The sequence below is a fragment of the Bufo gargarizans genome, chromosome 7, assembly GCF_014858855.1.
Source record: "Bufo gargarizans isolate SCDJY-AF-19 chromosome 7, ASM1485885v1, whole genome shotgun sequence".
NCBI classification, from domain to species: domain Eukaryota; kingdom Metazoa; phylum Chordata; class Amphibia; order Anura; family Bufonidae; genus Bufo; species Bufo gargarizans.
This window is the reverse complement of record NC_058086.1, coordinates 53,148,924-53,173,108: the sequence shown is the minus strand read 5'-3', so window position 1 is coordinate 53,173,108 and position 24,185 is coordinate 53,148,924. Positions and strand designations below refer to the sequence as shown.

General features: G+C 47.2%; 2 protein-coding genes across 4 annotated transcripts in view; both read left to right on the top strand.

The window, feature by feature from the left end:
* Positions 1-14,731, top strand: part of ORC1 (origin recognition complex subunit 1) — a 50,188-nt gene extending 35,457 nt beyond the window's left edge. Inside the window, exons 12-18 of the mRNA XM_044301234.1 lie at positions 268-439; positions 598-705; positions 1,889-2,038; positions 3,222-3,341; positions 4,749-4,915; positions 12,384-12,471; positions 14,426-14,731. Of these exons, the coding sequence (XP_044157169.1) occupies positions 268-439; positions 598-705; positions 1,889-2,038; positions 3,222-3,341; positions 4,749-4,915; positions 12,384-12,471; positions 14,426-14,620 (1,000 nt within the window). The 3' untranslated portion in view covers positions 14,621-14,731. The remainder of the gene's footprint in view (positions 1-267; positions 440-597; positions 706-1,888; positions 2,039-3,221; positions 3,342-4,748; positions 4,916-12,383; positions 12,472-14,425) is intronic.
* Positions 14,732-22,350: 7,619 nt separating this feature from the next.
* The window catches only part of CC2D1B (coiled-coil and C2 domain containing 1B), a 48,355-nt gene continuing 46,520 nt past the window's right edge, over positions 22,351-24,185 (top strand). For all 3 annotated transcript variants that reach the window (XM_044302271.1, XM_044302269.1, XM_044302268.1), the window contains exon 1: positions 22,351-22,681. The gene's annotated coding sequence lies outside the window, so the exon portion shown is untranslated. The remainder of the gene's footprint in view (positions 22,682-24,185) is intronic.

The following is a 24,185-nucleotide window of genomic DNA, read 5'->3' as shown; positions in this document are numbered from 1 at the left end:
ATAAGAGGCCACATGCAGCCCTCTGGTACCCCTATTTTGTCTGTGCAATAAAAGCAGCAGTAATAGTGATTTACACAAGCCCTAATGCAAATGCACATGTTCAGTGCATCTATCATCTCTAAAGGACTCCCTGGATTTCAGCAGGTGCCATTGTAAACATTTTATATTATGTACTTTATGGTTAATTTTTATTTATTTTATATTACGTACTTCATCATTTTGGACACTGCTGCGATTTTTTTACAACGCATTTTGTATACTTTCTAGCTGCATGTACATCTCTGGTGTGCCAGGCACGGGGAAAACTGCAACTGTGCATGAAGTGATCCGCAGTCTGCAAGCAGCTATTGAAGAAGATGAATTGCCCTCTTTCCAGTTCATTGAAATCAATGGCATGAAGCTGACAGACCCACATCAGGCCTATGTGCAGATTTTAAAGGTGAGGAAGCTCATAGCATTACCACAGTATAGTAACACTGATATAAAGTAGTATTGTGCAGAAGGCATCTGGGGTTCTTGTATATATTTTAACATGTTTTTTTTTCCTCCATGCATTTAGTTTTATTTCACTGTGATATTCTTTTTGTGTACTTTCAGCTTCTAACTGGCCAGAAGGCGACTGCAGACCACGCTGCTGCTCTACTTGAGAAAAGATTCAGTACACCGGCCTCAAATAGGGAGACCACAGTATTGTTGGTAGATGAGGTGGGCAAATTAAATTTTTGCTAAGAAAAACTTCCACCGATTGCTCATTCCAAGGCCACTTTTATGCAGCTGTATTGGAAACAGACGGCTAATGTGAAATTGCGTATGTTGAGCTCATATTTAAGCCTTGCAAAAGCAGCTTAAGTGATAAAGGGGTCATGACGCTTACAGCTAGTGTTCAGCGAATCGAGCTTCAGATCATAGATCCGAAGTCAATTAATTCAAACACTTGGTTTTAATGCTGTACGGAGACCTGTCTTCGTACAGTATTAAAATGTATTGCCTCTGTGGAGGCGAAATTCGTTTCACCCAAAGTCTGGTGACTTAATTTGGTATTCATTTCTACATCTTTAAAAACATTTTAAAATTTGCAATACAAAGTCAGTTTTGGTACCAAGGTACCAGCCGGTACCAAACCTGACTTTGTATTGCAAATTTTAAATGTTTTTAAGGATGTAGAAATGAATACCAAATTAATTCACCAAAGATCTATGATCCAAAGCTTGATTCGCTCAATCCTACTTACTACCCCAATTCAAAAATAAGTTGCAACAATCTGCAAATCCCATGCACCCATATTTTATTCACAATAGATCATAGAACACATATCTGATAATAAAAGTAAGACCTTTTACCATTTCAATAAAAAAATAATATAAATATATATATATATATATATATATATATATATATATATATATATATATATATATATATTTTTTTTTTTGGGGAATTGAGGTTGTACTTGCGTAGTATGGCGCCACCTGGTATTCAAAGTGTATAGCACTTTGCATGTCCATTTACTGAGCTGAGTGCCGCTGGACACACATGCTCGCTCTTCTCTCAGCCGGGTCTCTGCAAAGTGATCCTCTGTTCACTTCAGGATAATCAGTAGTAATGGCGTTCTGCCCTGTTTGTCAGGAAAGGAGCTGAGTGTGGCAGTATAGAGGAGAGAACTCCTTCTGCAGAGGAATTAAAAAGGGTCTTTATTGATGGCTGCCAGAGGTGGGGGAGTAGAATATAGCTGCTAGAAGGGGGAAGGAGACTGATTCTATCCAGAGCCCACACCCAGCAGCACCAAAGGGGCTCACAAAAGAAGTAAAAATGATTAAGAAAGCTAGGAATACAGTTGTCATTTTAGCAATGAAAATGTCTAATATGTGATATTTGTCCTTTGCCCCAGCTGGACTTGCTTTGGACTAGGAAGCAAAATGTTATGTACAGCTTGTTTGATTGGCCCACAAGAAAATGCGCAAAACTCATTGTCCTAGCCATTGCCAACACGATGGATCTTCCTGAAAGGATAATGATAAATCGGGTTGCCAGCAGGCTGGTAAGAATAGTTACTTGTGTTGTCTATAATGTTAATGCCTTGTGTTCATAGTTTGTCAGTAAGGCTAAGTTCACACCATGCTTAGTATGTACATTTAGAAACCACTGAACATATTCTGCAGACCTATGCTTATTTTTGTTTTATTGAAAAGTATGCATGTTTCAGTACAGGTAAAACAAAGACATCCAAATGTACTATACTTTTATTATTATTTTTGGGTCTCTATTCATATGAATGGCCGTCCATGTATTACATGGGTGTCTTGAGTCCGTCAACGTGGAAACCACATGTTAAAGGGGTTTTCCATCTTCAGGGACCAAAGGGGCACCGGACCTGGAAAGGTTATCATGCTTATTTGCTCCATGCACATGGGTTTCATCTCGTTGGCTGCCCCACTGCAGTGCCCCACTTCCCACATGTCATCATCTGGTTTGACGGCTGCAGCGTTGATGTATCCCCTTTACACCATGTGAGCCACTAACCTGACACAAGAGGGACGCGTCACTACTGAAGTCAGCGGCTGCAACTGCTGTCAAACCAGGTGTTGACACACGGGGAGTGTGCTTCCCTCTGCGGCAGATCCGGCCACATGGGGAGGTCTGCCCAAAAGGCAGACTTCCTGGTGACATCCGTTTGCTGTCCTATGTGCAATCCACAGAAAACTTAGATCGGACACTGACCCAAACAACGGTCATGTGCGTGAAGCCTAAGGGCTCTTTCACAAGAGCAGATGCCATGCGGGTAATCTGCTGCGTGAAAGAGAGCCAAGCCCCGTTCCCGACAGCAGAGACACGGAGCATTAACATGATTGATACTGCTCTCTTGCCTCTCTGTGATTTTGTAGTAGAAAGATCACAGAGAGGCAAAGAGCAGTATCAATCTTGTTAATGCTCCGTGTCTCTGCTGTCCGGAACAGGGCTTGGCTCTCTTTCACGCAGAGGATTCCACGCACTGGATCCACTCGTGTGAAAGAGCCCTAAGTGTCTCAATTCTGGCTTGTAGAAAGGGGGCTGCCCTGTATGATGTCAGTATGCTCCAATATGGCCTATGGACAGGAATTGTGTTCATGAGACAGCTCTTCTGACGTGCGCTCTCAGGTCTTAATAGTTTCCTTCTATTGTAGATTTCAGTAACTTATTTTTATTTAATTATTATTATTTATTTTTAATTTTTTCACTTTTAGGGTCTTACCAGAATGTCATTCCAGCCTTACACGCACAAACAGCTCCAGCAGATCATAACTTCCAGGCTAAATCATGTAAAGGCGTTTGATGACGATGCTATCCAGCTTGTTTCCAGAAAGGTTAGTGCCTAAAGTACAGGGGGACACTATTCAGATTCTTTTTATGTTTTCTGCTAATCTTTTGTTGCTACTTAAGAGTATAATTGGGTATAAATCAACCAGTAAATTATGACCTATGTAATGTTTGATTAACTGTAGAAACAGCGACCCTGTATTACTTGCCAGTAGGTAGCAACGCTGCTATAAAAAGAAATTTGAGGTGATTACTACAAGGATTTGTGATCTGTATAATACACGTCATATGAAATGTAAATGGTGTATGTGTGTATACATACATGATTGGTCTTGCGTATTACTGGTTTTGTCATTCATTGATCATTAAAGGGTTATATCTATCTCAGACATTGATGGCATATTGCTACAACATAATAGATTCAAAGACTTTAAAGTCTTTGAATCTATTATTGACAGGGGTGGGAACCCTACTCCAGCAGTAAATCCACTGTGTGCTACAAGGGCTCTGCTTGAAATTATATTGCTAGAACAGTGATGGCTATCCTCCGGCACTCCAGCTGTGGTGAAACTGTGACTTCCAGCATGCGACATTAATTTTATGGAGTTCTGAGGACAGCCAAGCAAGTATACATCTTGGGAGTCATTAGTTTTATCACAGCTGGAGTGCCGGAGGATAACCATCACAGCGTTAGGGTATGCCTTTAGTGTCAAATTGGTGTAGGTCTCACACCTATCTTCAGAACTGAGCCCCCAAAGTGAAGGAGAGGGCACCACACATGCACGGCATGCTCTCCATTCACTGCTATGGCAGTTCTGAAAATAGATGAGTGACTGCGATCGGCTATTTTCAGAAGTCCCATAGAAGCGAATGCAAGCACTGGCCACCTCCCCATGCTCCTGTATGGGACTGTCCGAAATTGCAGAGCACTGGCTCAACTATTTTCTGAACTCCTATGGCCGTGAATGTAGGATGGCTGCGCTTGCGCTGTGTGCTCTTCATCACTCCTGGGAGCCTATCTGACATTGATGGCACATCCTAGCTAAGCTCTGGTCACTTGAATGGAGCTTCGTCCCGCCCAGGTCATTGATGCTAGTCGTGACATCACTGGGCCTGCGGTAAACAGCGAGAAGGCCGCAGGCGCTATTGCCAGCTCCGCTGCCTTCTCAAACAGCTGATCGGCAGGGGTCCTGGGTGTCGGACCCCCGCCCATCAGATGCTGATGATCTATCAGAGGATAGATAATCAGTTAAAAAAACTGCAGAACCCCTTAAGAGAACAAAACCTTTGACCTTGTACGTACATGCGCTTACACTTCTATTTCATACATCAGTTAGTACAAAGTCGTTTTTCCATATATTACAGTAGTAAAGCAGATACTTGATCATTTGTTTGCGTTACATGGACTAATTCTTACTGCAAGTGCATGTAACCTTCTCATTGAAATTCTTCAGGTGGCTGCTCTGTCTGGTGATGCACGTAGATGTCTGGACATATGTCGCAGAGCAACAGAGATCTGCGAGTTCTCAGGCAAGAAGGGGGAATTATCTCTAGTGAAGATGCCTCATGTCATAGAAGCCCTGGATGAGATGTTCTCCTCTCCCTATGTCATGGCAATTAGGTAGATACTTTGTGCACTAATGCTGAAAATATTAGATTATTTTTTTGTGCTTACCTGTAAAATCCTTTTCTCGCGGAGTTCATTGGGGGGCACAGCTCCCACCCTGTATGTACATTGCTGGCTCTCCTAGATGAGTTCTTCTGGTTCTTGACTATGACCCATCTCTGGTTTAATCCTTTTTATTGTGTTCTGTTGGCTTCTCCTGGCTGCTCCTACTGATTTTGTACAAACTGATTAGCTCAGTGTCTGCAGGAGGGGTATAGCTGAGAGAAGGGGGCTAACAATTTTTTTGCTTAGTGTCGCCTCCTAGTGGCAGCAGCTATACCCATTGTCTTCTGTGTCCCCCAATGAACTCGGCGAGAAAAGGATTTTACAGGTAAGCTCACAATCCTATTTCTCGCTCGTATCATTGGGGGACACAGAAGACCATGGGATGTTAAAGAGCAGTACCATGGGTAGGGAACAAGAACAGAACGAATCCAAGGCCGGTCATAAGACCCCGCACAGAAATGCGGGGGGAGACACAACAGGTACCCTGAAAAGGGACAGGAAGACCCATTTCCAGGAAGGCCAGCCAGAGAGCTGCTGAATACACAGAGGCTCCGGCTGGACAGAAGAAAGAACAGCCCAGGGAATATAAGTCACAGCTTAGGAGACTTCAGAAGAAGTGGAGAGCACACAGAATATCTACAAGATGGACAAGAACGAAGACAAGTTGGTCAACAGAAGCAACTGAGCGATTACAGAAGATGCAGGAGAGAAATACGTAGCCTGGATCCAGAAGCCTTCTAAGGAGTGATGTCCATGAATCAAAACCCCAGAGGAAATGAAAAAACAACAACTCGGTGGTATACTGATTGGAAGAAGACTAACTGAAAATGGCGTCTGGATATCAAGAGCCAAAGAACTGCACATGTGACAAAACTTGCCCCCCATGGGGGAATAAGTAGGGATGCCCGCAGGCAATGGCCCCACACACCATACCGGACTGCCAGAAGAGAAGAACACTCCAGCTGGACCATGACGAACATGTCAGTGCTAGAGAACCTGGAAGTCGGGCATGAGAATGGCCCACAAGAAAAAAATTCTTGAGAGAGTGAAGAAACCCAGAACATAATCAAAGTGCCCCCTGTGGAGGAAGGAAATGTAGACACGATCACAACTACAACTGGCGAGAAGGCACCATGCCAAGAAGGAGGAATGCTGTGTAGATACCGCTGAAATGCCAGGGCCGATACTCCACATGGAGGAATGGGATGAGGAGAAAACCATAAATGTAGTGTCCCCCACCCATGCGTCATGTAAGTTGAAGTTGACGGATGAACGCAAAAATTCCCCCTGGGGAGGGTTCACACAGTAGTAGCCACAGAATCTGAGTAGAGAGAATATTTATGGGCAGCGCAAAGACTGCCTCACAGGGGGGAGGCGATAGCAACAACTAGGGTCAGAGGAGAAACTCCACCTGAAAATGAGGACAACAGCAATAGCACGAAGAATTGGTGCTAGCGCAATACTCCATCCTGAGAAGGAAGAAACTGGCAATCAGAGCAGACGTTCCACCTACAGAGGGAGTGTGGACGCCGGCGTACCAATGAGAATCAACCAAATGAGATTGCCTCTCACAGGGATTCAAGGCACAAGTAAAGGTATGAGGAAGACCAAGGCTGCCACGTAAGCGCCAGACTCCAATCCAAAAAGACTACCTGAGGAAGGGGGTGGTATGAAGCAGTCACAGTATCCACCAGTAGTGCCAAAATACCACCTATGACGGGGGATAAGGCAACTGTAGGTACTTTGTCTAGCCAATAGGCCACCCATGGAACAGGGAAGCCATGCAACAACGAACAAATGAGAGTAGTCGCGGTAGACAATGTTGAAGCAGTTACTCCACCCAAGAAAGACTGATAATGTAATAGGAAGAACCGTTTCCAGTGGTAGGGGAATTACTCCGCTGACAGAGGGGAACCGAAAAGATGTACAGGGTCCACTGGTTGTGCAACTACTCCTTCATAAGGGGGGGGCGGTTAATGCTACAGCATCTCTTGCACGCAATTGTGGTGCAAACCGTGCAACTAATCCCCCAATAGAAGATAGAGGGCGAAAGCTGACAGGACAGATGATATCCTGTATGAGAGTAATTACTCCACCTGCGGAGGGGTTAATGCAACAAGACGTATGATATCTGTGGAAGTGCAATACTCCACCTAAGGAAGAAGGGTAAAGAGTCTGTACAGGATCCTAGTAGTAGTGCAATTACTCTATAGAAGGAGGGTAATGCTACAGAATGTACAGTACCCAGAGTAAGTGCAAATACCCCCACTACGGAAGGAGAGTAATGCTACCGGAAGCATAGGATCCAGTGCTAATGCAACTACGCCGCCTCTGGAAGGAGGGCAACGCTACCGGATGTACGGTATCCAGTGGTGGTATAAATATTTCGCCTATGGAAATGGGGCAATGCTACTGGACGTATAGAAACCAACGGGATGTAAACACTCCGCCGATAGAAGATTACTCCACCCATGGAAAGATGATAATACTACGGGCCGTACAGACCCCAGTGGAAGTGCAATTACTCCGCCTAAGGAAGGAGGTCAATGCTACAGGCCGTACAGACCCCAGTGGGGGTGCAATTACTTCTCCTACGGAAGGCGGGCAATGGCAGGGGCTGTACAGTATCCAGTGGTAGTGCTATTACGCTGCCTATGGAAGGAGGATAATGCAATGGGCTGTACAGTATCCCATGGTAGAGCAAGTACACCGCCTAGGAAGGAGGGTAGCGCTACAGGCTGTGCGGTATCTAGTTGGTGGTGCTGTTACTCTGCCTATGGAAGGAGGGAAATGCTACAGGATGTACAGGGTCCAGTGGTGAGCTCACATATTCCGCCTAAGCTGGGAAGGGAATGTGACTGTTCTCATGTAATTCAGTGGTAGTGTAACTACTCCGCCTATAGAAGGAGGGTGAGCTACAGGGAGTGTGGTATCCAGCAGTAGTGCCAGGATAGCTTGCGCTATAGGACGCATGTATCCAGCAGTAGGGTAAAGAAATTCTACGTGGCTGGGGACCGAGGTGGTGTCGCCAGATATAGGGGCCATGGTCTAGGAGAAACAACATATATTCCTGTGTTCAGTTAGAGGACTCAGGAGAAGGGGGACTCAGGCACAGGGGGGAGGTAAGTAATATACTTACCCAGAATGTTTCTGCCCACCCTGATTCCAGCAGTGTCACCTTCCTTAGTGTGCTGCCCCTTGGGGAGGGCATCTACACCGGTAACAGGATTTGAGATCCTCTGTTCCTCCTTGGTTTCCAGAGGTGGGGAATGAGCAGCGGGCTTGACGACCCACTGGTCTCCCCCCTCAAGTGTGGGAAAAACAGGTGGTGAGAGCCCACCTGCAGCCTGAACCTGAAAAAATAAAACAAAAAGGAAAAAAAACTTTTGGAATAAATGTCTGCCTCCTACAGACACTAAGCTAACGCTGATTAGCTCAGTGTCTGCAGGAGGGATATAGCTGAGAGGAGGGGCTAACAGTTTTCTTGCTTAGTGTCGCCTCCTAGTGGCAGCAGCTATAGTCATGGTCTTCTGTGTCCCCCAATGATACGAGCAAGAAATACCTTTTCTCGCCCAGTTTCCTTGGAGGACACAGAAGACCTTGGGTATAGCTCATCTCCATAGGAGGCGTGACACTAAGTGAAAACTGTTAAGCCCCTCCTCCACAGCTATACCCTCAGCCTGGAGAGAGAGGCTGCCAGTTTTTGCTTAGTGTCCAAGGAGGCAAGACACTCCCTGCTACTGCAGGGCTGTTTTCTCCTTTGTTTTTAAACTTTTTGATTTTTACTTTTTTTATTTTCTTTTGTTCCAGAATACGGGACAACAGAGACGCACTAGACCTCTCTGTTTCTCCCGGGGTTGAGCTGCGCCAGTGCCTGCATCCGCACTGCTGCCTCCCCCACAGAAGGCAAGGTGGACCAGGGCAGCCCAGCTCCCCTGCATCCCGCCAGCGTAAGGGTCGCCCGCACGCCAAGTCCCTCTTCCAGCGTCCTGCCACTACGGTGCCAGTAGCTGAAGGGGCGACCCTGCTGGAACGGACCGAGGGTGAAGACGGCTGTGGTGAGAGAGTGGCTTCTCATCCATGGGCGAAAATTTGCACCCTCACGTGACCCATGGCTGTCCGTGATATGCTGTGCGGGATTCTTGCATGTTTTCCTTCATTGTGGAGTAGTTGCACTCTCACAGTATTCGGTGTTAGGTGGGTTATTGCGCACTCGCTTAATGGTAGGATAACCCCGTGCATGTTCCCCTTTCACTGGGCGGACCTCCTGCGTTCCCGCTGGGTACTGTGCGGCCATGTGATTGGTCACCTTCTGGGCAGACTATGGTATGTTCTACTTCTCTGAAGTTGTTACTGGCCTTGGGCATCCCCCCTTTGGGACGGGCCTTTGCATTCTTACCAGCTGCAGTGTTGCCAGATACGTTTCCCCCTTTTCTGGGGGGCCTGCCTGCGTTTCCATCGCATGCCATACTGATGTCTTGTGCATAACTCCCTTTCAGGTTGCACTTTGCACTTCCGTTGATACTGTTGGACTCTGTGGCTGATCCCCTTCACTGGGTGACTATTTTTTTGCAGTGAGCGGTATTTCTGGTGCGCTCTGTCCGTTGTTTGGGCCGTGTATGCCTTCTCCTCCCATAGGTGGGTTGGCCTTCTCACTGCTTGCGGGGCTGCTCGTACGTATGCCTCACTTCCTCCTGCGACATTCCCTTTTTTTCTCTTGGGATGTGGTGCTTGTCACGGGCCTTGCGCTCTTCTTTAAAGAGATCATTCTGTCCACCTGTATAACCCTTGGGTGCTGTCATACAAGCATTAAAAGAATGCCATTGTATTCAAAGGTGTATTCTTTAGATATGAGTAGATGGGCTCTACTGCTCTCTACTTCGCCGAGCTGGGTGGTGCTCGTTCTCTGGTTTGGCCTGTATATTGTGGTCCCGTTGGTCGGCATCCACCATGTCCGTTGGCCTTTCCACCTGGGGAGTGTTCGTGGTTCTTTGATAGGTACCCTTTCGTTCTCCCGTGCACTCGCTTCCCGGCGCAAGTGGTCACTGGGTCGAGAGTGCCGTTTGCTGTGCCACTCGATTTCTGCGTTGGCTCTGGCGGGACTGCTGTTCCCTCGCCTGCTACTGTTTCCTCCTCTTCGGGTGTCGTGCAGTATGAGTCTTTTCTTTTGGCGCCCCCTCTGCGCTTCAGGCTGGTCCGCTACCGGGTTCGGGCCGCTTTTCTCGGGATGGTCACCCAGCTTCTCTTGGGTGCTCGCTTACCCAGGTCCGTAGGACCTCCACCTTGGGTTCTTCAGGGTACTCGCCTTCTGCGTGGCAGTGAACCGGGCGTCTCAGTGAGCGAGGTTCTGCCTTTGAGCTGTCCTATGGCTTCCCTGTTGCCCACTCCTCCTTTCGGTTGGAGGGTGTTATGCCGGCCTCTGTCTCGACTGCCTTTTCTCGCCGGCTCTGCTTGGCTCCCGCTCGGTTCGGCTCGGCTCTCTCCGGTGTGGCTTTTGCCCCGGCCGCGCTTCAGTGGCGGTTCCTTCACTGCCCTCCCCTCTGGGGAGAGCTTGGTTGTTCATGTGGATGGTTCTGATGTTCCTCTTGGCCTCGTACTGTCTCCCTTGTTCACTCTGGCTGTAACTTGGGGGACCCCCATTCGGTCGAGATTGTCATTAGATCTCCCACACCGGGACTGTAGGACGTCTTCCTGTGGTGGCTACATCGACATGGACTTTAGCCTGTCTTGTCCTGGCGGTTGCTGGGCGGACCCTTCGGTTCCTTCCGTCTGTCCTTCTGCTCCCCCACTCCGGGTGGTTACAGGACAACGTTGCTCGGGGGCCGACGGGACCAGTTTTTGCCGACCGTTCTGCCCGTGTTACTGGTCTGCGCCTGTTCGCATTGGGTTTTCACCCGCTTGCCCAGGCGACTCTTGCGGGCTCGCTAGTGTTCGCTCCTAATGGTTCTGTCTTTCTCCAGTCCGACCTAGATCTGGGACTGGGACTCTGTTGCTTGAAGTGTCAGCGCTGTCCTTCCCCTTTCAGCGTTCCCCGGCCCTCTGGGCCTGTCAGGACCCTCTTCCATGGAGCGGCTTTGGGGTTCCCTTGTACTGCCCCTGGGTACCGCCCTGGGCATTGCATACTGGGCTCTTGGCACTCCAATCTTTCCCTTGGAGCCGTTACAGAAGTTCTCTCTACTCTTTCTGTCCTGTACGGTTATGTTTCCGTAGCCGTCGTGTCTCTGGCGGGTGCCTGGGTGGCGGCCCTTCTTGTTCCGAGCCTTCTCTTTCCTCAGGACAGGGCTGTTCTCCATCCCGTCTCTTCCTTCCTTCTGAAGGTGGTGTTTGTCTTTCATTTTGACGAGGCTTTCGTCCTCCCCTTCCCACCCCCGGGAACGGACACTTCTTCCGATTTGGGAGTTGTTTGGGCCTTGCGGTTTTTACTTGGAGATCTTCGACTCTTGTCGACGTTCGGTCACTTGGTTTTCTAGGAGGTCCGCGCAACGGGTTGGTGGCCTCCGGGGTGGCTTTCCTCCGCTTTCCTCCGCTTTCTCACTGTGGTTATTGCTGTGGTTACCGCACCAAGAGCAGGGTTCTGCTTTTGGTGTCTCCGTTCATTTCACCAGGGTTGTCGGTGCCTCCTGGGCCGGAGGCATTTGGCTTCGGCCATGCGTCTGTGCGAGGCGGTCACTGGTCTGCCTTACAGCGTTCTACAGGGTGCATACTCTGGCTTCGGCAGGTGCTGCCTTGGGCCGCCTGGTCTGCGGGCGGCGGTTTCTTGATGCCTTCGGGTGCTTCGCCTTGGTGCTGTGGTCCCTCCCCCTTTTGGACTGCTTTTGAACGTCCCAAGGTCTTCTGTGTCCCCCAAGGAAACTGGGCGAGAAAACGAGATTTTTGTATAACTTACCAGTAAAATCTCTTTCTCGCTCTTTCCTTGGGGGACACAGCACCCACCCATTCTTTGTTTTTCTCTACACGGTTTCCGAGTTGTTTTACCCGTTGGGTAGTTGGCTTGTTGGTTCCACTTTTGGACTTTGCCTTTTTTTCACTACTTGGACACGCAACTGGCAGCCTCTCTCTCCAGGCTGAGGGTATAGCTGTGGAGGAGGGGCTTAACAGTTTTCACTTAGTGTCACGCCTCCTATGGAGATGAGCTATACCCAAGGTCTTCTGTGTCCCCCAAGGAAAGAGCGAGAAAGAGATTTTACTGGTAAGTTATACAAAAATCTCGTTTTTTCTAAAGTAACCTTTTGTAAATGTAAGTCCCTGAGTCATTCCGCCCCACCTATAAGAATTGATGGCTTATCATTAGGCACTTAATTTAACATTCATATTAACCCAATTTTTTTTAAAGCCTTACCGTTCTTTTCACTGACATTAAATATTAAAGTAGTCCATGCACAAAATACAATGACCCGGTCTGAATGTTTCTCCCCAGGAGCGCCTCTGTGCAGGAGCAAGCATTCCTAAAAGCTGTCATTGCAGAGTTTAGAAGATCTGGACTCGAAGAAGCTACTTTCCAACAGGTAACATATTTGTTTGTACTGGAGTAACTTGCAGTTGCTGTAAACAGTCTTATTCAAATGGCAGAGCTAGATGCCCAGAGCCTGAACAGCAGCGCATGACGCCCGAGACACTCAATATGCTTGCTGTCCCTTGGCACCTTTTGTGCCACAACATGTTTACAGTGGCATAGTCCCCTAAATAGCCAGAGATGCGGTAGAACAGTGGGGATCCAGGTACTGCGTCCTGAAAATCTGGAAAGAATTTCCGAAATTTGCATACAAGCAGGAAAAGGTATATATTAAAAAATATATCTATATTTAATAAAAACTCGCCTATTAAACCGCACAGATCCTGCAGCAATTATGTCATGTATACCGTTCAAAGTGCTCGTGTGAAGTTTCAGAAAATCCTGGGCAACTCCCTTTAATAAAGACAATAAAATGCAGGTGTTAAATCTGTAAGGCTACATGCACACAACCATATGTATTTGCTGTCTACAACCCGCGGATCTGCAAAATACCAATACATATTGTGGGAATGTTGCACTTCCTGCAGGCCCTGTTATCAAACAACCTATTCTTGTCCTCAAAGTAGACAAGTATAGGACGTGCTCTATCATTTGTGGCATGGCTGCACAGATGCACTCAGCACGTGGATGACATCCGTGCGGTGTCCACATTTTTTGCAGCCCCATAGAAATAAATGGGTTCACGTGTGATCTGCAAAAATATTTATTGGACGCAGACCACAAATAGTGTTGTGTAAATGGGGCCTAATGCAGCATCTGAAATGCGCCTGTAATACGGATATCTGAAACCAGCCTAAAGTTGGTAGATATTTTATTTAATAACTAGCAGAAGGACCCGGCCTTGCACGGGTAGATTTCATCTATTTCATTTAATGATTGTGTCTCTCATTAAAAGATAGACAGTATCCCCATAACAGTGACCTCTACAGCACCCCGCCCCTTTAACAGTGAACTCCACTGTCCCTCAGCCCTTAACACTGACCCCCCCCCCCACCACATTTCCCTGCCACTTTAAAATAGGACCTCCACAGCAGCCCGCCCCTTTAACAGTGAGCTTTACAGCTCCCCACTCCCTTAACAGTGACCTCCACAGCAGTTGCCCCTTTAATAGTGGCCCCTGCCCCCTTAACAGTGACCTCCACAGTGCCCACCCCTTTAATGCTAGGGCTACACAACGACATGTGTCGTGCAAATTTTGTCTCAACAATTTTTATAATGATAGGCTATGGTGCCGCACTGCGACATGTGACATACTAAAAAATCCATCCAAGATGTAGCAGTGTAGTTGTGCCCTATGTGTCGTGCGACACATGTCGTCGTGTAGCCCTAGCCTGAAGCTGACCTCCAGCAGTGAAGAAAAGTGGCCGGGTTGTTATGGAAACCTGCAGTAAAACTGTGTATGTGGAGACTAAGGACCTGCGAGCTTCTATTGGCTGATAAGGGTCATGTGACCGTGTGTATGGCAGTTGGGATATGAAGAGAGACTTGCAGGCTTATATTGGCTAATGCAGGTCATTTTTTGGGGAATATCTCGGGAACGGTACGTCCTAGAGAGCTGAGACCCCCACAAGATTTCTTTCCAGGTAGCAAGGGGATGGATATATCTATATCTATATCTATATATCACTTTATACACTTCAATAAGTGAGATTCTATACAACGAGTGCAGCACTATTGTAGGATTTAAGATTGTGTAAAAGATCAGACAACTCCACAGTATTTGCCTCTGCCAGAGCTGTGCAGGGTCATCTCTCCATGGCTGCAACATGGACCCCCTGAAAAGCAGAGTGTATCAGGCAACCTCTGAAAGTATATTTAAAGAGAATCTGTCCCTATGTACCGACCAATGTGCTCAACACTCCACTGTAAGATCATACGCTGTATATGCCACTCGACAGTACATGTATGGACAGGCGCTTACAACAGACTTTTTTTTTTCTTCCTAGGTGTACCATCAGTATGCTGTACTATGCCGGATTGAAGGAATGCATCCTCCTTCCATGTCGGAGACCATGGCTGTCTGCCTGAGACTCGGAGCCTCTCGTCTTCTCCTGGTTGAATCCAGCAGGAACGACATGCATCTACGAGTGCGGATCAATGTCAGCCAGGATGATATCATGTATGCCCTCAGAGAGGAGTGACCACGTCAGAGAAACTGAACGTGCTGAACATTAATAATGTATATATGGTTTTAAATCAATGAGTTATATGTAACCCAGTTTTAGGGCTATTAATAAAGTTTTGTATCTGTCTTTTAATTGTTCTTTTACATTGATTTTTCCATCTATAGTTACGGTGTTGATTTTATTTCTTACGGTAGTACAGACCTTACGTAGGGCAGCCTATTAATCTGACCGATCCTCTTGGGTTGGCCCATCTCGTACGCTGGGGGCATATTGCTAGGATATGCCGCAATGTCTGAAAGGTGCGGGTCCTACATCTGGGACCTTCTTTAGAATGGACCACCCTGCAATCAAACAGCGATGGTCGTGCTTACACACTATAGCTCCGGCCTCGTTGAGTGCACATAGACACGCATGTGCAGCAGCTCCCATCCTGGCCACCTTGTATCTGCGCTGCAGCGGTGGTCATAACCATGGAAACGAGAAGTATATAATGTGATGGAAAAATTAATCCGGCCAGCAAAGGAGGCAATATGGACAATCACAATACATTAGTAAGAGCCTGGTATTAAAGGGGTTGCGTGACTTCAGTAAGTTGCATTTATCATGTAGAGCAGTGTTACCCAACCAGTGTGCCTCCAGCTGTTGCAAAACTACAACTCCCAGCATGCCCGGACAGCCTTTGGTTGTGCGGGCATGCTGGGAGTTGTAGTTTTGCAACAGCTGGGGGCACACTGGTTGGGAAACACTGATGTAGAGGAAGGTAATACAAGCCACTTACTTTTTCTTGCAACTGTACATTAGTATGTGAACCCTTTGGAATTATATGGATTTCTGCACAAATTGGTCATAAAATGGGATCTGATCTTCATCTAAGTCACAACAATAGACAATCACAGTCTTCTTAAACTAATAACACACACAGAATTAAATGTTACCATGTTTTTATTGAACTCACCATGTAAACATTCACAGTGCAGGTGGAAAAAGTATGTGAACCCCTAGACCAGTGGTCAGCAACCTGCGGCTCTAGAGCCAAATGCGGCTCTTTAGCCCCCTGATATTGGCTCTTCCAGGTGCGGGCTCACATGTACAGTGCGATAGCATTTTCGTTGCCCGTAGCAAAAATAGGTAGGAGGGTGAAGACCAGGAAGCGGTGAAGGCTCTGTACTCACCGCTTCCTGGTCCTCGGTTGTAGGCTGTGCAGGGCTGCGCACAGTGTGAGGCGTTCTGTGACGTCACTCTGTGCACGCCAGTTCACAGCACAGCCGACAGCAGGAGGAACAGAGCGCGGGTGGTGAGGAGCAGCGGCATCCAGGAGCCGGAGAGGTAAGTGCTTTTTTATTTTATGAAACTTGGGGCTGATCTGAGGCAATGAGGTGATGAGAATCATAATGGGGGATATGAGAGGCATCATGGATGATGAGAGGCATCATGGATGATAATGGTGATGATGAGAGGCATCATGGTTGATAATGGGGATGATGAGAGGCATGGGGCTCTTATCTGAGGTCTGATTGAGGGGGTCATTTACTTTGGGGTCTGAGCTGACATCTGATCTCAGGGAGGTCTTATTAACATTGAGGTTCTGCTTAAGTGCTTGAGGCATAAGGTCACTGACTTTTTGAATGTTCGTATTGCGCTTCAAACAATACCTTCATGGGAATAGGGGTTCTAAGTTAGTCTCCAACCTTATTAAGAACCAAAGAAATAAATCCTTTATTCAAGCCATCAAATCAGCCTCAGGCCCCCGACTTATTAATACTCCAGCGATAGCTCAGGAGTTTTGCTCCTTTTATTCAAATCTGTATAACCTCCCAATACCCCTCACCAGCCAGCAAATCGAGACACGCACGTCGGAGTTCCTTAGCTCTATTAACATCCCAAGAATTTCTGAGGTCGATATACATCAGCTGCTTCAACCGTTTACAACGGAAGAGGTAGAAAAGGTTCTAATGTCTATCCCTTCAGGCAGGAGTCCCGGACCTGACGGTTTTCCAAGCTCATATTACAAAAAGTCACGGCATGCAATCTCCTCCTTACAGGTGGCTCTCTGACCCCACAAGCCTAGGAAGCGCACATAACGATTATCCATAAAGAAGGGAAGGATAAGGAAGCATGTGGAAGTTACAGGCCGATTTCACTGCTGAACACCGATTTGAAGTGGTGGGCTAAACTGCTTAACAGCAGGATGTCAGGGTTGCTCCCTGGGCTTGTGGGTGAAGAACAGGTAGGTTTTGTTGCAGGTAGAGAGGGTAGGCATAATATCAGTAGAGTCATACATGCGATCACCCACGCCATCAAATCTAAGTCCCCTCTTGTACTCCTGGGCACAGATGCGGAGAAGGCGTTCGATAGGGTTAGCTGGGCCTATATGGAGAAAGTACTACAAGCCTTTGGCTTCCCTGAAGGCCTCATCAGAGCTATCTATACTCTATACTCTGCACCATCTGCGAGAGTACTAGTCAACGGCACCCTATCGAACGCCTTCCAAATTAGAAACGGTACTCGTCAAGGATGCCCATTATCCCCCACCTTGTTTGTACTCACCCTAGAGACGCTTCTTCTTAAGTTCCGCCAATCCCCCACGATCAAAGGAGTGAAACTAGGCAGATTTACTGCTCCTGATGATTTACTGCTCCTGTTGTCAAATCCTGAAGAGGCTTTGCTGGAGGTTATGCAGATTTTCGAAACTTTTGGGGTTATCTCAAATTTTAAGATAAATTTCGATAAGTCGGAGGCCCTTGGCGTTTCCCTCCCAGCTGTCCTGCGTACTAAGGTCAAAGCCCTCACACCATTCAAGTGGCCTACACAAGCAATAAAATATTTGGGGGTGACGATCCCGATGGACCCCAAGTTGTTGTTTAGTCTTAATTTCCCCCCGCTACTCTCCAAAGTCACCTCTATTCTCTCTAAGAGCAGCTCTCCTTTCCTAACCTGGCTAGGCAGGAAAAATGTCCTCACCACCTACATCCTGCCGCTGATAATGTACACCTTGAGAGCCCTACCCATATCGGTACCTGTTAGTTTCATTAATAAACTACAATCCATCATGAGCAGTTATTTGTGGGATAAGAAGCGCACTAGAATGTCCTTTCGCCTTCTTTCCCGAAGAAAGAAACATGGGGGTATCTCCCTCCCTGACCTATCAACCTATATACAGGCTATTAGTTTGGAAAGGTGGCTTAAACTGGCCAGACAAGAGACATTCTGTATGCATGTAGATTTAGAATTGGCCCTGTTGGGTAAGGAATTGTTCCATAGGTTATGGACACCTGAGAGGACAGGAGAAGGGACCAAAGTAGATAGCGTACTCACCAGAGGAATGCTGCATATTTGCCATAAGTCTTTGGTCTTAACATCTGCTCAGGACAAGATTTCTCCCTTAGCTCCTATCTCAGTTATCCCCACACTACTGTTCCCACAAATTAAATCTCCATCAGACATTTGGCTATCAATGTCACATCACAGATTAGGAGATTTGAAAGGGTTACAGATCACTTCCGACTTCTATACTGCCCTCTCGGGTGTACCTGCCCTTGGTAAAGATTTCATTCAAAGAAATGACTTTGAGAATGCTTGTAGGCAGTTTATGATTTCCAAATTTACCCCTCTCCCTGATCCATCATGGTTGGAGAATTATGTTCTGCTGCCAAATTTACCTCATAAATGCACCACCCTCATTTATAGGCAGATTCTAAGTGAGAGCTATTCTAGCGTACCGCCCTGGGTTGCTGAGTGGGGAAAAGAACTCCACCTTGAATTTAGTGACACTGACAGTAAATGGATTCAGAAATCTTCGCACGGCTTTTCCAAGTGCATAAAAATTCAAGAAAACTCTGTTAAGACAGCGTTGCGTTGGTACAGAACCCCCGAGTTCCTTTTTTTCAAATTTCAAAAGAGATTTCAAACATTGAGGTTCTGATTAGTGGTCTGACCTGAGGTGTAATGAAAAATATTTTTTTCCATATTGTCCTCCTCTAAAACCTATGTGCGTCTTATAGGGTAAAACGTTGTGGAGTGAAAGAAGATGTAGTGTCGAGGATTGAAAAAGGTATGTTCAGATGGTTAGGAATACCCTTATGAAGTAAATAACAATGTACCTTCCTATATATTTGAAGTTTAAAAAATTTGGCTCTCAAAAAAATAAAAATCGCTGTTTTGTCGATATTTGGCTCATTTTACTAATAAGGTTGCCCACCACTGCCCTAGACTAATGACATCTCCAAGAGCTAATTGGAGTGAGGTGTCAGCCAACTGGAGTCCAATCAATGAGATGAGATTGGAGGTGCTGGTTACAGCTGCCCTGCCCTATAAAAAACACACACCAGTTCTGGGTTTGCTTTTCACAAGAAGCATTGCCTGATGTGAATGATGCTTCACACAAAAGAGCTCTCAGAAGACCTACGATTAAGAATTGTTGACTTGCATAAAGCTGGAAAGGGTTATAAAAGTATCTCCAAAAGCCTTGCTGTCCATCAGTCCACGGTAAGACAAATTGTCTATAAATGGAGAAAGTTCAGCACTGCTGCTACTCTCCCTAGGAGTGGCCGTCCTGTAAAGATGACTGCAAGAGCACAGCGCAGACTGCTCAATGAGGTGAAGAAGAATCCTAGAGTGTCAGCTAAAGACTTACAAAAGTCTCTGGCATATGCTAACATCCCTGTTAGCGAATCTACGATACGTAAAACACTAAACAAGAATGGATTTCATGAGGATACCACAGAGGAAGCCACTGCTGTCCAAAAAAACATTGCTGCACGTTTACAGTTTGCACAAGAGCACCTGGGTGTTCCACAGCAGTACTGGCAAAATATTCTGTGGACAGATGAAACCAAAGTTGAGTTGTTTAGAAGAAACACACAACACTATGTGTGGAGAAAAAGAGGCACAGTACACCAACCTCAAAACCTCATCCCAACTGTGAAGTATGGTGGTGGGGGCATCATGGTTTGGGGCTGCTTTGCTGCGTCAGGGCCTGGACGGATTGTTATCATCGAAGGAAAAATGAATTCCCAAGTTTATCAAGACATTTTGCAGGAGAACTTAAGGCCATCTGTCCACCAGCTGAAGCTCAACAGAAGATGGGTGTTGCAACAGGACAACGACCCAAAGCATAGAAGTAAATCAACAACAGAATGGCTTAAACAGAAGAAAATCCGCCTTCTGGAGTGGCCCAGTCAGAGTCCTGACCTCAACCCGACTGAGATGCTGTGGCATGACCTCAAGAAAACGATTCACACCAGACATCCCAAGAATATTGCTGAACTGAAACCGTTCTGTAAAGAGGAAGGGTCAAGAATTACTCCTGTCAACGGGAGAGAACGGTATCGGTCAGGCTCCGTAACAGCAGACTCCTGTATCCGAGCTGTTGCCTGCAGTGGAGTTCAGCTTTTATTACCTCAGCACTTCTAAGCAGATTTTGATGCGCGAGTCCCATGTGTGGCTGCACGCACTCCCGGGACCACTGGATGACTCGCTAATCTGCACTGCACAAGTTACTATCTTGCTCTAGCCTTGGTCAAATAGTAAATGTGACAGGGTAGACTTAACGGCTTTATCCCACAAAGAATATTCCACCAGCTCCTTCATGTGAAGACTTCTGCGTTCGCATGTAATAAATAATTTAGTAAAGCCACATAGTTATTCAGTAGAAACTACCTGTATAGCGCCACCTGCTTCCTTATTTCTCTTTCCACCATAGAAGCATTGCTGAGGTGGACGCACATGCTCAGTTTCATCCTTCAACTGCCACCGGGAAGAGTGATGCAACAGAAAGTACATAGCTCTGCTGCATGCACACTACAGGACATGTACAGTACACACACAGCTCTGCTGCATGCACACTACAGGACATGTACAGTACATAGCTCTGCTGCATGCACACTACAGGACATGTACAGTACATAGCTCTGCTGCATGCACACTACAGGACATGTACAGTACACAGCTCTGCTGCATGCACACTACAGGACATGTACAGTACACAGCTCTGCTGCATGCACACTACAGGACATGTACAGTACACAGCTCTGCTACATGCACACTACATGACATGTACAGTACACACACAGCTCTGCTGCATGCACACTACAGGACATGTACAGTACATAGCTCTGCTGCATGCACACTACAGGACATGTACAGTACACACACAGCTCTGCTACATGCACACTACAGGACATGTACAGTACACACACAGCTCTGCTGCATGCACACTACAGGACATGTACAGTACACACACAGCTCTGCTACATGCACACTACAGGACATGTACAGTACATAGCTCTGCTGCATGCACACTACAGGACATGTACACAGCTCTGCTGCATGCACACTACAGGACATGTACACAGCTCTGCTGCATGCACACTACAGGACATGTACACAGCTCTGCTGCATGCACACTACAGGACATGTACACAGCTCTGCTGCATGCACACTACAGGACATGTACAGTACACAGCTCTGCTACATGTACAGTACACACACAACTCTGCTACATGCACACTACAGGACATGTACAGTACATAGCTCTGCTGCATGCACACTACAGGACATGTACAGTACACAGCTCTGCTACATGTACAGTACACACAGCTCTGCTACATGCACACTACAGGACATGTACAGTACATAGCTCTGCTGCATGCACACTACAGGACATGTACAGTACATAGCTCTGCTGCATGCACACTACAGGACATGTACAGTACATAGCTCTGCTGCATGCACACTACAGGACATGTACAGTACATAGCTCTGCTGCATGCACACTACAGGACATGTACAGTACACACACAGCTCTGCTGCATGCACACTACAGGACATGTACAGTACACACCGCTCTGCTGCATGCACACTACAGGACATGTACAGTACACACACAGCTCTGCTGCATGCACACTACAGGACATGTACAGTACACACCGCTCTGCTGCATGCACACTACAGGACATGTACAGTACACACCGCTCTGCTGCATGCACACTACAGGACATGTACAGTAGACACACAGCTCTGCTGCATGCACACTACAGGACATGTACAGTACACACACAGCTCTGCTGCATGCACACTACAGGACATGTACAGTACACACACAGCTCTCCTACATGCACACTACAGGACATGTACAGTACACACAGCTCTGCTGCATGCACACTACAGGACATGTACAGTACACACACAGCTCTGCTACATGCACACTACAGGACATGTACAGTACACACACAGCTCTGCTACATGCACACTACAGGACATGTACAGTACACACACAGCTCTGCTACATGCACACTACAGGACATGTACAGTACACACAGCTCTGCTACATGAACACTACAGGACATGTACAGTACACACACAGCTCTGCTGCATGCACACTACAGGACATGTACAGTACACACACAGCTCTGCTACATGCACACTACAGGACATGTACAGTACACACACAGCTCTGCTACATGCACACTACAGGACATGTACAGTACACACACCGCTCTGCTGCATGCACACTACAGGACATGTACAGTACACACACAGCTCTGCTGCATGTACACTACAGGACATGTACAGTACACACACAGCTCTGCTACATGCACACTGCAGTATATAGATACACAAGCTCCGCTGTCAGCCGTCTCCTCCCCACACCATCCTGACGTAGGCTCCTCCCTCCAGACATGTGGTGGGTCACGTGCTCCTGACGTAAGGAAAGCTCCTCCGTCCAGCGCTGACAATCACGTGCTGTATGACAGCGGCTCCTGCTTCCGGGATTGTCCTCCTCCCAGCATCCCCCGCTCCTGCCGACACCTCCGCCGGCTCCGGAGCCCTCACCCCCGGGCAGTATCCTCCACCCTCCCCAGTCTCCTATCTCTCCGGCACCGGACAAAGCGCACGGACTGGAAGCCGCCGTCATTAACCCTGTCAGCCCCGCGCTGACCTCCCTGAAGTGTGTGTATATCGTATAGCAGAGCCCCACATGACAGGCGCCGGCTGTGAGCCCTGCCAGCTGGCCTGAGCCCCCCCCCCCCCCAGTCTGTAATACCCGTATAATATCCAGGCTGTGCCCGCGGACAGGTGAGTCCCCCCCACTCTATACATTGTAGTACAGTATATGTATGTATTCTGTTACACTCTTTATATTCGCAGCCTTCTCTATGCTGTGGCTTTTGAGCTCTTACAAAACCACAATTCTCACCATGCTCTCAGTCAGGGCATGCTGGGAGTTGTAGTCGCAGGCGGTAGACCGCTGTCATACATTGATTGTACTGTCCTGTGTAAAATCAGTGTCTCTCCGGCTGACATGACAACTCCCGGGGGTTGTCACCACTTGGAGGACTACTACTACTACTTAAAATATCCCTTTAAATATCAGTGGGTCACCGATCTTAAAGGGGTTGTTCACCCCTAGTGTGGCTGGACCCGCGGTGGTAATCATACTTACCTGATCCTCGGGTCTCACCGTGTCAACATCTGTTTCGACCACTGCAGCCAATGACAGACCCGCAACGGTGAGGTGTCACCCATCTGTCATTTGACCCGGTATTTCCATCTCATCAAGTGATGGCGTATCTCCACCATTTTATGATCGGCGGGGGTCTGACTTCTGGGATCACAATCCTGAGAATAAAGGGGGGCACCGCGCTGATTTACAGCTGCATTTCCTTCTAAGATTTTCCTGCGCAGCGCTGTTCTGCGCAATGGCCCCGTTTACTCCAGTTGGGGCAGTGCTGCAGTCTCCGTGATCAGCGGGTCACCAGGAGCACCTCTCTGCACAGCAAGGCAATTAAAGGGGGTCTCCAGGTTTACAAAAACATGGCTGCTTTCTTCCAAAAACAGCGACACCCGAATCCACAGGTACGCTGTGGACAGGCGTGCCTCTGGTTTTCTGGTAGAAAGCAGCCATTATTTTGTAGTGCTGGACATTGGAATTTCGCAGAACTGGTTAGAGAAGTGATACTGACATAGTTTAAAGGGAACCTGTCAGGTGTGAACCCCGCCAAGCTGCTGACGGAGATACATAGGTTCTGGGAGGAATGTATCACTGATCATAGTGCACCAAAATAAAGGAAAAAGAGCATTTAAAGGGATTCTCTGACCAGGAAACAAAAAAATGAATAAAGGGGAAGAACAGGTTAAAAAAAACAATACTAATTCCCCACCGCCCCAGTTCCTACACAGGCAGTGTGACCGCTCAGCCGTCACTAGCCACATTGGTGACCTGTCTCAGTCAGTGATTTCCAATATTTGAGAAGGATTGGTGAGATTTTGCTTCCCCCTTTTAAAAAAAATTCTGCCCCTTTTATTTTATTTTATATTTTATTTCCATTGTTTTTCCCGTAAAGACAATGTCGTTAGTATCTCACGCACACATGGAAACTGTCATGCAGGTGTTCTTCAGTGTAGTGCCCTCATTCTTCTGTAAAGCCATCTGATCCCCTCCACCATCAGACACTTTAAAGGGCTTGTCCAAATTCAATTTAATATTGGCGGTCTATCCCCCAGGATAGGTCATCAGTATCCGATCGGTGGGACACCCCCTATCAATCGGCTGTTTGAAAAGTCTGCTGCGTTCACTAGA